Consider the following 13,899-nt stretch of genomic DNA (forward strand, 5'->3'; position numbering starts at 1 on the left):
CCAGGGTTTTGTAAATAAATCATGTGTTCTAGCAAACAGCTGTGGCTGTTACTTTCAGGTGTGTGGACAGATTTGGACAGCTTTCAAAGGGAAATAAAAGAGAGAAACTGGTTTACTGTTGACATGCTCTTTTGGTAAATATAAACCTTCACAAAAAGTATTTTTAAAAAGTTTAAAAGCCCTGGAAAGAAATAGCTGTCAAGTCCATGAAGCATTCATGTCATCCTGGAGATTTTGAAAACTTCTGCTCACATGTTGAATTAAGAAATCTGAATGTTTTCATTCAGAGAGCTAGGAACCCAACCCACCTTGATGCAGAGCAGAAAGTTACTTGACAGAGCCCTAGCCCCTCCTCCTGGGGGTGGGGGTGGGGGCAGGCAACAACATTGTGCTGGACTACCATTGGTCACAACTCTTTACTTAAGGACTTAATGGTGACAGATGCTGCTAAGAGACCAGCCAGCAGGGAGAGAAGTGAGGAGAGAAAGGTGGTTCAGCCTCCATCCGGGTAGAAAAGATTCAGGACAGACAGAAGTGAGAAGCTGGGGATATGTTCACCATCAAGTTTGGGAAGAGAAAACTAGGCTAAAAAGAAGTATTCTGTGCAGGCATCATACTACAAATGGAATAAAAGGGAAAGAGGGATTAGTTTATGATCCAATCAGAGGTGAGGATTAGAAGTTTCAGGAGTCAACCCAGAAATCTCAGGGGTTCTGTGATGATGAAGATTGAAGAAAAGCATGCAGGCAATGGGAGCCTTGTAGGAAAGAGTCAGCTGCCCCTGGAGGAGAAGCATCAGGCAAACGACAAACCAGAAGCAAACGGGAAAGCAAAGGTCTCCCCAAAGCAGGAGGCAGATGGGAAAGGTGACACACCTAGAAAGAGCCTCAACTTGTACAGTTGGCAGGAGATCCAGGGACACAATCAGGAGACCGACCAGTGGCTGGTGATCAATCGCAAGGTCTACGATGTTACTAGCTGGGCAGACCGACATCCAGGTGGCCGGCGGGTTCTCAACCACTATGCCGGGGAAGATGCCACGGTAAGGAACGCCAAGTTCTATCCTCTCTCTGTTCCAGCTGCTGGCTGGGTGGGACCTTAACTCTCTTCCCAAAAGCATGTCAAGTAGGTGCTCACGCTCCACAACAGCTCATCTCCTCCCAAACTAATTTTTCAGGATTCCTATCCGGCAAGGATTCGGAAGCAACGTAAGCCTCAAGGTCTAGCTATTATGTGAATCAGGTTTGGGATGAGCTCAGATGTTGACAGTGGGTACTATATTTGTGCCTTCTGGTTTTTGTTTTGTTCTTCGTGTTTTGCTTTGAATAGGTGAGTAAAATCTGTGGGGAAAAATGTACCCAAGTATAAATTTCTCAGGCTCTTTAATTTGGAGTGTTTAAAAGAAAGTCAGTGATTCATCTGTTAAGCATACTAGTAAAAATGTTGTTAATAACAATGGTGAAAGCCTACAATTACATAGGCTTTTAGGCTTTGCAGAGCTCTTTTGTGTCCTGCAGCTCATTCAGTGTCAAAGAGGTAATACAACTCACTTTTATGGAAGAAGAAATTAAAATCAGAGAGGATAACTGATTGGCCCAAGGTCACCCAACAACAGAGCTCAGATTCAAAAACTTATCTTTCTTAGCTTCCAATCTTCCACTTTTCTTCACTACTTCTCATCACCCTCCCACACCAAAGCAGCAAAGGAAATAAAATAGTGTAACATTTATTGGATGCCTAGAATACCTTAGACACATTCAAATGCATCACCTCACTTAAACCTCACCATGGGGAAGGTGGATACCATCTCCTTATTACAGATGAGAAAATTAATGTTCAAAGAGGCAAATAATGCACGGAGCCACCAAGTAATATTGCCAAATTTTAAAATCAGGGAGGTGTTTTACCATAAAAGCCTTTGTAGCTGAGTCCTTACAAATAAAATTTCCATTTAACATTTAATAGGAAGGTCTTTTGAATCCTTAGATGCATTTAGGAAGCCCTTTTAAAATATTCAATAAGGAAGATTATTTTTTGCCAATTAGAAATTTTATTGCCCACATTACACATTTGAAGAAATGAGAGTAAAAAGATATCACTAACCTTGTCCAGCCAGAATGGCTCAGCAGTTGAGTGTCTGCCGAGGAATCAAGAGGTTACCATTCAATTCCCAATCAGGATACATGCCCAGGTTGTGGGCTCAATTCCCACTAGAGGGAGTGCAAGAGGCAGATGTTCCATGATATTTTTCATTCATGTTTCTCTCTATCACTCTCTCTTCCTCTCTCTCTCTCTCTCTCTCTCTCTCTCTCTCTCTCTCAAAATCAATAAAAACATATTAGAAAAAGTTCTAACTAAGCCAAAATCAGAAAATTAATATGTGGAGCAGGTTCTTCTTCTTCCACCATCTTCATATCTTGATTCTTCAGTCAGGCAAATACATTTCTGAACATACCTTGCTACTTCCCCAACACTTCCATCAGACATATTTTTTAAACAAAGTTCAACCTTTTATTGAGAAAATGAGCATGTGCTTGTAGCAAGGGATGGGAGTACTTTTGTATCAGGAAGATAAATGATGGGTAGGAATCCAGAGAGCTGAGGATAGAAGTGAGGTGGAAAGAATGTGTGCAAGAATAGAAAGAGAAAGTAACAAAAACAAAATGGAATAAAAAATACTACAGATTCCTAAGTATCCCTTCCCGCATTCCCACAACTCAGAGAAAATATGGTTGTTGCTTTCCTAACTCAAGTCATAGAATGAACTCAGAGGATGTGTTGGCAAAGACGTGGGTCTCAGCCACCATGAAAATCATGGATAAATTCTAAGCTAGAGGCAGCTCAGATGATAAATGTCTAATTTGCTGATAATTTTTACCTCCCAGAAGGTAGGAAAAGACGTGATTCTGATCTAATTCTAGCCAACAAGGAGAATTGATTAATAAAATAGAAACTATCAGAACCCCAGGGGAAAGTACTCATGCCACCTTAGGATTCATATCCTGAGAATGAAAATCCTGAGCACGTTCAGTCATGGACCTCAGATATTAGGAAAGTGAATCTAAAAATGTTCAGAGAAAAGATTCTCCAAGGGAAGGTGGCTCAAGAAGATTGGGAGGGTGCTGGGGAAATTCTGACACCCACAACATGCTGTGACTACTCAGTGTATGGAGAGCCTGGGATTTGGGGTCCTTCAATGAACCCAGGAAAGTTATTGGAATGCTCTGCACCTCAGCTTCACCATCGGCATTACCCATCTAACTGGTTTATGGTAAATGGGACTGATGCTTGTAAAATGTTCAGAACAGTGTCAGACACTTTAATAAAGTTCCATTCCATGTAGCTACAACTATTCATATCTCCGACATCCATAGCCTCCGGGGTGTGATTATTACTTTCTGTTTACTACCAGCTTAGAAATCCTGATTCTATTGGGTGCCATCTATTAGAAACAGAGGGTACAAGGTGGAGGGCACCATGCTCTCTAGGGAAGGAGGGCAGAACAAAGTCAGAGGCCTTGATATCTAATACTCTCTCTATGACTTGAGAGGTCTTTGTAGGTTATGCCCTGAAAGGAAAATGTGGACCCAAAAATAGTCTCTTTGTGTTGCCCCTGGACTCATGACTACACCTGTCCAGAGTACGCACCTTTTTTAAAATTTATTGACACAGCGACTCTTCACCAAGCCTTCATCCTCCTGATAAAAGGTCACTCATTCACTTATGAGTGACTGCATAAGTAAATAGGATGAAGGACTCTAAACTGACTTATGGATATCTGGCTTAGGTAACTAGGTGGTGATATCTATTATGGGACAGGGGAGCCGGTTTGTAGGGAGAGTGGAAAGAGAGAGAGAGTTTGGGCTGCAGCTCAGCTGAAAGTATCATAGAAAAAATATCTTAGTATAAGGAAGAGTTTTCAAATATTGAAAGTTCTCAAGAAATAGAATGAGTTGCAGTGAGAAAAATAACTCTCTGCTTATCCCTGAGGAAGAAAAGAAATCTGGGTGAGTTCATGTGACATTCTCTACTCCAAATTGGTTCTCTCCCAAGAAAATAGTAAAAAATGCATTCTCCTCACAAATCGGCCTCCTCACAACTCATGCTCTACCCAAAATATGAGGCAAACTTGTTCTAGCCATTGCTTTGGAACAGATGAAATCTGAAAAGGGTGAACAGAGAAGAAATTACGCGATGAGGTGGTAATGGGTATCTGTGGTTGGGCATTGAATATTCTGATGAGCTTTTCTGAAGGGAGTAAATCAAGGCTCTAGTGATTTTGTTTTGCGATTCATGCATACATTTGTCATCAGTTTTTTCTTTCCTGAATTTTGGGAAATTTAAACCCACCTCAGATGAATTAAATAATACAAAAATGCAGTCATTTAATGATGTCTGATTCCAAAACTTAACCACCTATCTAGATTCTCAATCGGTTTTGGAATGACTGAATAAATGAACATAGGAATTAATGAAACTATGGGGCAGACATAGTTTCTGAGTAGTAGTATTATTCACATTTAGAAAAAAAGATGAAGGTTTCAAAAACTAAGTAATCTTCCCAATATAAACCAGCCTGTTCCCCTACTAGCCTGCACTGTGACTGTGGGTGGTTGCAGCTGAAGAATTGGCAAGCAGAGTGCTGGCTGAATTTCAGCCCAGACATTCCCTCCTGGCTGGGTGCCTTCATGCAGGGCACAACCTGGATACAGTACTTGAATTGTAAAGGCAAGATTTTGTCTCTGGCATTACATACTTTTCTCTTCCACTAGGAATTATACTGCTTTTACAGTAAAGCACATCTTGTTGTCCCCCATTAAAAAGCAGCAAAAAATTATCAGGATTTCCAAGCTAGTTGTGAAAATCACAGTTTTCCTGTGTGTATACTGTTTTGAAAATAATAAATTTTGATATAAATTTATGAATAGGTTTAGGAGTACAGATGATGGTTGAGAAGAAATTCAAAAGGTTAACAGATGAAAATGGAGAGACTAAAGCAGCAGAAAGGTCAGAAAATGAGAGATACAGTGGATAGGAAGGAGACAGTAATGCTTAAGAACGATATCCTCTGAGTTCGACACTTTGATGATCCCAACTTTCTACTTGTTATAAAAACTCTATATTCAGCCCTAGCTGGTTTGGTTCAGTGGATAAAGTATGGGCCTGTGGACCAAGGGGTCCTGGGTTTGACCTCCAAAGGCTTGTACCTCTGTTGCAGGCTCCTCCTCAGCCAGGGCCCTGGTCGGGACATGTGCAGGAGGCAACCAATCAATGTGTTTCCTTCACATCGATGTTTTTCTCTTTCTCTTCCATGCTCTCAAAAAATCAATGGGAAAATATTCTCGGGTGAGGATTAAAAAGAAAAAAAGAAAAACCCTATATTCATTTATTCATTCATTCATTTCCCTTATCCATTAGACATACATGATCACATGCCATACTCCAGGCATACTGATAGATGGTACGTATAATGTAATCAATAGTACATGGTCCCAATCTTCAAAAAACTCAAAGATCACTGGAGAAGGGGTGGAGACACAGGTTGCTTACAATATAACCTGAAAAGTTCTAGGAACTAAGTGTCATGATGTTGCTCCTCTCTTGAGAGGTCTTTCAAAAATATATGTACATGTTAAGGCTGGAATGGAGCTTTACAGCTTCGTGGCTTTAAAGTCACAAAGCCCTGAATTCAAATCCTGACTCTACTATTCACTCTGGCATTTGGGGCCAGACATTTCTCCCCTCTGAGACATGGTTTCTTTACCTTTACAACAGAATCAATGAAACCCCACAGCACTAAGATGATGATTGTGAATTGGCGCATTGAGCACCTTGTACATAGGATACATTCAATAAATGTTGGCAGTATCTCTTTTCCCCTTCATTTTATCCCCTCTCCTTCCTTCAGCAGGAACATACTTGCCCAAGAATGTTGGTAACAGAACTCGTTTTTGCAGGTCTTTCAAGAGGGGATTTCACAACTGACTCAACATTCAGTCTCTATTAGGAAATTCTTCTACATCAAGTATTCTAAGACTAGCTAAACTTTTTTATTGTACTGCCCATCAATACAATGAAAAGAATTCCTCAGAGCAGGGCAATGCATACTGTTCTGGAACACTGTGTAGGTCTTCAGTGCCTGCTATCACAGTACTGAACCTTGCAGGTCGTCAGAAGAAATACTGAACCCAGAGGAATGTGCTTGTCAGCACACTGTTCCAGGACTTTGGATGACTGCTCAGACTAAGATGAAATTTCAATAGCTTACCTCTCCTTTACACTCTGATCTATATCAATCAGAATGCTTTGCATTCTAATCTGCTCCCAAACAGCAAGCAGACCATGATTTTTCAGTCTGGATCATCAGGAAATACTTTAATCACCTTCTTAATCACTAAATGATTCTCTTCATGGTTAGGGGAGCTAAGTTTCAGAATCATTGAATGTGACAATAAAAAACACCTTTCAAATCATATAGTTTGGCATTTTCCAAGGGGGTTAGAGGAGGTGTACAGAAGCAGAATGGACAGTCGAGCCTGGACTGCTTTTAGCAGATACAAATCTCTTTTCACATCAGTGAATCTGGGTGAAATAAATCCAAAGAGTTGATATTGCAGATTTCCAATTAACCTTATTCATTATATAAGCACCTTTTTATAAGTAGGGCATGTAGTTCTTGGCTATGTCTAAAGTTGCTCTATGATTTAAAGATGGTGAATTTATCATATTTAGCAAAATAATTGAGAGATCACAACACATTAGAAATTGGAGTATCAGAATAAAATATCTGAATTGCTGCATGCAGAGAAGATAAATAGTAAGTTCTTATCACTAGAGATACACAAGAAAGATAACTAACATATATTGAGAATTGTCTATCTGCCAACCATATTCTAATTAATTCACTTACTACATATAATTCTCTTCTTACTTGAGCAGCTATTATCATCACCTTCATGTTAGAGAAAAGAGAAGTAAAACTAGGTCAAGAGACTTGTCCATAACTACACAGCTAGTAGGTGGCAAAGCTAGGATTTATATATAGGAAGATTGCTCCTGTGTCTACTTAATTAGTACTATGCAACAACATAACTCAGAGTAATGTGTATGGTTTCCATGTATTCAAGTTACAACCTTGTTTGTATTTCTTCATTTTTAATCACCCTCATCCCCAAAGCCATAATAGCAGAAAGTCCAGCATCTTCCTCTTAGAAAATCTCCCTCCCTCCAAAACTTTAAATCCCCAAAGGAAGAGGATGTCTCTCACTTCCAAATATAAGCATGATATAGGAACCACTGCTGCTTCTCATAGCCAATTGAAATCTTTTCTTAGCAAGGGACCTGAGATGGAAAAGTAGAATTGATCAACTCAATTCTGGGTCTGGCTGCCACTAGCCCCTGCAGATACTGCCTCATGTTTTTAGGATCAGTGACAAACTTAGCCAGGAGTGTGCTACTCCAGATAACCCAGAGCTCAAAGACTATACTCCCACACTTTCTTCCATATTTTTCTTAAACAACCATTATCAACTTTGTGGTTTTTGTTTTTGTTTTTAAATAACTTAATTCAAGAACCCCATTCCTCTGGTCCTTGGCTAAGAACCCAGTGGCAGACTTGGATGGAAGACATGATCTGCATAGCCAGTCTTGATTGCTGCATGGCTTAGCTAGTGTAAGCAACTTCAACCCCAAGCATGATGTTGGACTTGAAAGATTTATGATGGCCCATAAACTCAAGCCACTATTTCTTCTGGTTCTCAGTAAAATAAATAGAGGTCTCTTCCAATTCTTGGGGAAAATCTGGCTGCATTGGACTTGCCTAGTGAATCAGTGCATTCAGTAGGTGGATCTCCAGCTTTCATAGAATATTTCCAAGGGTAATTTTGTTCAGTCCACTTGAAGCATCAGCCAGGAATTGTATGCAAATTCTCTACAACAGAGTCTGTACTGGTTCTCAAGATGGGCACAGGGTGAGATCAGGAAGGGGACAAATCTGTAGATAAGAATGTCTCTTCTAGCCTCTAACAATTCCCTCTGGTCTCCAGGATATCTTCAGAGCCATGCACCTGGAGCTTGACATTGCACGATTGTACCTTAAGCCACTGCTCATTGGAGAGCTTGCCCCAGGAGAGCCCAGCCAGGAGAGAAACAAAAACGTGAGTGATGTCTCAGGCCTCAAGAATATGTGGAGGGATGGGGCCAAGGTATATTTCAGGTTCAATTTATCATTTTCTGTGAGTACCCAGCCATCATGCCTGGATGGACCTGCAGTAGTGTGAATAAGTGGATGCCACATATTTCCAATGTTCTCCTCCCACTCAGAACTCTGAAACCTCTGTGAAACAAAGGAATAGAATTTTTGGTTCTGTGCCAAACAGTAATTCCATGTCTCTAAACACCTACTCCATGCCAGGTAATTTATACATATAATTTTTGCCAGTGACTGCTTGTAATTATTAGTTTAATGTCTATGTCTATGCTCCCTGATACACTGTGTTCCATGAGAGAAGAAATTGTGTCTATGTGGCTTATGTCCTCAGGACTCATCTGCACAAAATCAGACATATAATAGAAACTACATAAATAGCTGTTGCATCAAAGATGTGACTATATTCTGACTACTGCCCTTTTGAGATTTGGGGAAATTATAATCCAGGGAAAATGAATTCCTTTCTGAAAGTCCCACAGCTGGTGTGTTGAAGTACCGAGACTCCAAGTCACTCTTTTCTGAACCCTAGGGCAGCTTTCTCTCTGAGGGGCTTGCAGCGATTACGGGGACACTGAGAAGCAGAGCCTCTGAGGGCAAGAATGAGAGCAGCCATAACTTCTAGCCCTGCCCTGTTGATCCCTGGAGGCTGAGGGCGCTGTTGTCGTTTCCAATCGGGAGGGAGTCTCTGGCTCTGAGCTCCAGTTCCCGGCAAGTCTCTAGGGACCCAGACTCATACGGGAGAAGCGGGACTGTCTGGCATCGCTCAGAACCCTAGGGCAGCTTTCTCTCCGTGGGGCTTGCAGGGATTACCCGGACACTGAGAAGCAGAGCCTCTGAGGGCAAGACTGAGAGCAGCCATAATTGCTAATCCCGCCCTGTTGATCCCATGGGACCCGCCCCGCCCAAGCCCTGCAGGGAGACTTTTGCTCGATAGCCTCAGGCAAAGGCTAGATTAGCACCTCCCTAGAGATCCAGGAGCCAGGAATTCCAGAGGCCAGAGTGGGACCATCCAGTTTGCAGATCAGTGGAACCATAAAAGACACACTCAGGGGGCAGACTCAGTGAGCACCAAAGCCCCATTGAAGCATGTCTAGCCCCAGAGGGGTGTCTCCAGCACAGAAGTTCTCCCACTGCAGACACAGCTGATTCTCACAGCCAATTGGCCTGGAGGTCAATTCCTCCCAGTGATAACTACAACAATCAAGGCTTAATTACAGCAAGACTGTGCACAAAGCCCACAAGGGGGTGCACCAAGAGTGTCTACCTCAGGTAATTGGGATACTTAGCACAGAAAGGCACTCTATCGACACAGCGAAGCATAAAAAATGCCGAGACAAAGAAACAGGACACAAACGACAGAATTGGAGGAAAGCTAACTGTTGGATATTCAGGTCAAAACCACACTTTTAAGGTCTTTAAAGAACTGTCTAGAAGCCGCCGATAAATTTAATAAGGCCCTCGAAAAGACTGGTGAGACCGCCGATAAATGTAGTGAGATCTTCAAGAAGACTGGTGTGACCGCTGATAAATGTAGTGAGATCTTCAAGAAATCTAGTGAAACCCTCGATGTTGTGATAAAGGACCAACTAGAAATTAAGCATACACTGACTGAAATAAAGAATATTATACAGACTCCTAACAGCAGACCAGAGGGTTGCAAGAATCAAGTCAAAGATTTGAAATATGAAGAAGCAAAAAACACCCAACCGGAAAAGCAAAATGAAAAAAGAATCCCAAAATACGAAGATAGTGTAAGGAGCCTCTGGGACAGCTTCAAGCATACCAACATCCAAATTATAGGGGTGCCAGAAGAAGAGAGAGAGCAAGATATTGAAAACCTATTTGAAGAAATAATGACAGAAAACTTCCCCCACCTGGTGAAAGGAATAAACTTCCAAGTCCAGGAAGCGCAGCGAACCCCAAACAAGAGGAATCCAAAGAGGACCACACCAAGGCACATCATAATTAAAATGCCAAGAGCAAAAGACAAAGAGAGAATCCTAAAAGCAGCAAGAGAAAGAAAATCAGTTACTTACAAGGGAGTACCCATACGACTGTCAGCTGATTTCTCAACAGAAACTTTGCAGGCCAGAAGGGAGTGGCAAGAAATATTCAAAGTGATGAATACCAAGAACCTACAACCAAGACTACTTTATCCAGCAAAGCTATCATTCAGAAGTGAAGGCCAGATAAAGAGCTTCACAGATAAGAAAAAGCTAAAGGAGTTCATCACCACCAAACCAGTTTTATATGAAATGCTGAAAGTTATCCTTTAAGAAGAGGGAAGAAGAAAAAAAATTTAAAGATACAAATTATGAACAACAAATACACATCTATCAACAAGTGAATCTAAAAATCAAGTGAATAAATAATCTGATGAAAAGTATGAACTGGTGATTGTAATAGAATCAGGGACATAGAAAGGGAATGGACTGACTATTCCTGGCGGGGAGGAGGGGTGTGGGGGGAGCGGGAAGAGATTAGACAATAATCGTGCACCTATGGATGAGGACAGTGGGTGAGGAGTGAGCCGGAGGGTGGGGTGGGAACTGGGTTGAGGAGAGTTATGGTGGGAAAAAAGAGGAACCAATGTAATAATCTGAACAATAAACATTTCATTTAAAAAATAAATAAATAAATAAATAATAAATAAATAAATAAATAAATGCTTAGACCAGTGTCGGGAACACAGTAAATGCTCAATAAATTTTATATGCTATCATTATCATGAACTCAATATCACTTAGGGCAGGAGGCCCTGAGTTAAAAGAGGAAGATAATGCAAAACTTGTTTTTCCCAAAAATATTCTCTAGGGAAAAGAAACTCCCACTAATGGCTAAGAGCTATAAGTGTTCATTTTTTAAAAGAGTGTTGGTCTCTGGAGGTAACGATCTACCATAAATTTTCTTTAGTGCATCTATGTGAAGATACATATGTAAGTACAGATAGATATAAAACTAAAGAAAATGTAGGGTTACCCCCAGAGATCAACACTCTTTTAGACAATGAATGATTATCTTGTATTTACCCAGAGATATATATGTAGACAATTAGTGTTTAAGCACAAAACTGGGTGTCAGGAAGCATACGTTTAAATCCAGCATCTGTCACTGACTTGCTGATGATTTCAGACCAATCACTCTTCTTGGCTTTGGCAACCCTGTCTCTGTAAATAAATAGGTTGGAAAACATGACCAAGCTCTGAGACACTCTAGAGATGACCTATTAAAATTATCTGCAGATTCCAGGGTTGATGAGGGCCTTATCGATGAACCCATCCATACTTTTCCCAGGCAAGTGAATTTTTAAATGAAATTGTTTGACATCTAGAATTATGTTCCTAGTGTTATGCCCAGATTTCAAGATCCCCAAGAAACCAACATCAGGGAGCCAGCCAGTCCGATGCAAAAGCATAAGAGTCTGAATTTCAAGCTAGCTTGAGCTCCCCGTCCACCAGACTCACAGACACAATGGCAAGCCAAGTGGCTGAGAGACAGAACCCCGCGTAGAGATGGGTTTTATAGCAGGGGTTGGAGTAAGGGGAGGAGAAAGGACTGTGCTCTGCCGATTGGCCAGGTGCAAGTCGGTGTCTTGTTCCTGGGTGTGGCTAGCAGAGTCTTAGACTTCCGGGAAGAAGCCTCTTGCCAAGCACGTGGCCAAGGTAAGATGGAGGACGTAGCCCTTACCCTGGGACAAGATGGAGGGCATAGCCCTTACCCTGGGGCAAGAAGGAGGGCCTAGCCCTCGCCCTTTCACCTAGCTCGTTTTTATTTCAAATTTCTTTCTTACATCAGAACAATCTTGTTCTTTCTTATACTCTGGTCACTTTCCCAACAGGCCTGGTTTAACCCCATAATAGTCATTAAGCTAAGAGATATTTCTGCCCAGTCTTTGCACTGGCTCTCTAGTATGATGTGACAATGGAGGCTAGCATTGTACGTACACACACATGCACATATGCCCGGTGCATGTGCACAAAACCAGGACCTTTCCAACAAGCAGACACTCTAATGCCACTAGAGATCTGTCTTGTTTCTGGGGATCTATTGAGCAGCTCACAGGGAATTTATCCATTGAGCTAATCTAAGTGACCTATATCTGTTTATCTTCATCATCGTCTATGAACCAGCCCTTTGAACATATAAGCAACTGACAGTGTAACAGACTGACAGATCTCAGAGGGAAGGAGGGTGGGAGGGCAGGAAGAGATTAACCAAAGAATTTATATGCATATATGCATAACCTATGGACAGACAACAGTGAAGTGAAGGCCGGAGGTGGGGCAGGGGCCAGGTGGAAGGGACAAAGGGGCAGAAATGGGGGATAACTGTAATACTGTCAACAATAAAAATACTATTTTAAAACTGTAAAATATCACTTGTAAACTGTACCAGTATCTATGGTAACATAGATCCATACAGACAACAAAGTTCTCCAAAGCATAACCAGAAATCAGTCAACACCTGAAATAATCCCAATGGTTTCAAAAACAACTGTTAGACTTTTGTATATCTTTTTTAAAAATATATTTTTATTGATTTCAGAGAGGAAGGGAGAGATAGAAGCATGATGAGAGAGAATCATTGATGGGCTGCCTCCTGCACGCCCCCCACAGGGATGGAGCCCACCTGTGCCCTGACTGAGAATTGAACCGTGACTTCCTGGTTTATAGGTCAACATTCAGCCACTGAGCCACGCTGACCAGGCTGACTTTTGTATATCTTTACTGACCACCACTGCCCCTCAAAAAAAGACATTAATTCTAAGTTTCATGCAGCTTGAGGACAGTTGACAAACAACTACTCATCTTCTCCTTTCTAGAGAAAAAAAATTATCATAACATTTTTCAAAGGATTTTTTTTGCTCATTGTTTTTTGTTTCTAATTCTTCCCTATTAAATGTATTAATACTAATAAATTTCTATTTATAAAATTAAGGTATTAATAAGTTGATAAAATATATTAGTAATTATGATCATTTGAGCTTTCTTTCTCCTGAAAGAACTAATTTCCTCCTTGAATATTTCACAGGCCCAGTTGGTGGAAGATTTCCAAGAACTGCGGAGGACATTAGAGGCTATGAACATGTTCAGTGCCAACCTAGGGTTCTTTTCCCTTCACCTCATCCAGATCTTGATTTTGGAAGCGCTGGCTTGGCTAATGCTGTGGCATTTTGGCAATGGCTGGCCAATTACAATATGTATTTCCTTTCTTCTCACAATTTCTCAGGTAAGCAGGTATCCTAAGCCCAGACAATAGCTTTGGGGAAGGTTCAGAATTTCTTCTTCTCTCTTTAGATTGGTGTCAGCTGCTGCTGGATACTTCTTGGCAAGCTACTCATTGGAGTCGGACCCAGCAGATTATCAAACCTTGCTGGGCCCAAGTTCTCTTGCCTGTAAAATGGGGGGATAACAATTTTTTTATAAAAATCTTCTGAGGAGGACTAATCAAGTTAATGTGAACAACACCTAGCACAATCACTGGCATAATGCAAATATTTAATTTATGACAGTTGCTACTCCTTACCCAATTTTGTCCACAGAAGTTCAGTTTTCAGTCAAGTAACATTTATCTTTATTTTTCATTCATTAACCAACCAACATTTATCTTTTTTTTTTTTTGAAAGTTTTTCAAAATTTATTTCTTTTTTTTTTTTTTCGCTAAAAGTATTACAAAGGGTATTACATAAG

The 13,899-nt window shown here is 40.9% G+C and overlaps 1 protein-coding gene across 1 annotated transcript; it reads left to right on the plus strand.

Moving 5' to 3' along the window:
* Positions 1-437: 437 nt before the first annotated feature.
* On the plus strand, positions 438-13,703 carry LOC106695548 (fatty acid desaturase 2-like protein FADS2P1). The gene is made up of 3 exons (XM_014449983.2): positions 438-1,042; positions 8,046-8,156; positions 13,241-13,703. The coding sequence occupies exons 1-3, from the start codon at positions 653-655 to the stop codon at positions 13,466-13,468; spliced, it is 729 nt and encodes a 242-aa protein (XP_014305469.1). The 5' UTR covers positions 438-652; the 3' UTR covers positions 13,469-13,703.
* The last annotated feature ends 196 nt before the right edge of the window (positions 13,704-13,899 follow it).

The sequence above is a fragment of the Myotis lucifugus genome, unplaced genomic scaffold (genome assembly GCF_000147115.1).
Source record: "Myotis lucifugus unplaced genomic scaffold, Myoluc2.0 scaffold_1605, whole genome shotgun sequence".
In the NCBI taxonomy this organism is placed as follows: Eukaryota; Metazoa; Chordata; class Mammalia; order Chiroptera; family Vespertilionidae; genus Myotis; species Myotis lucifugus.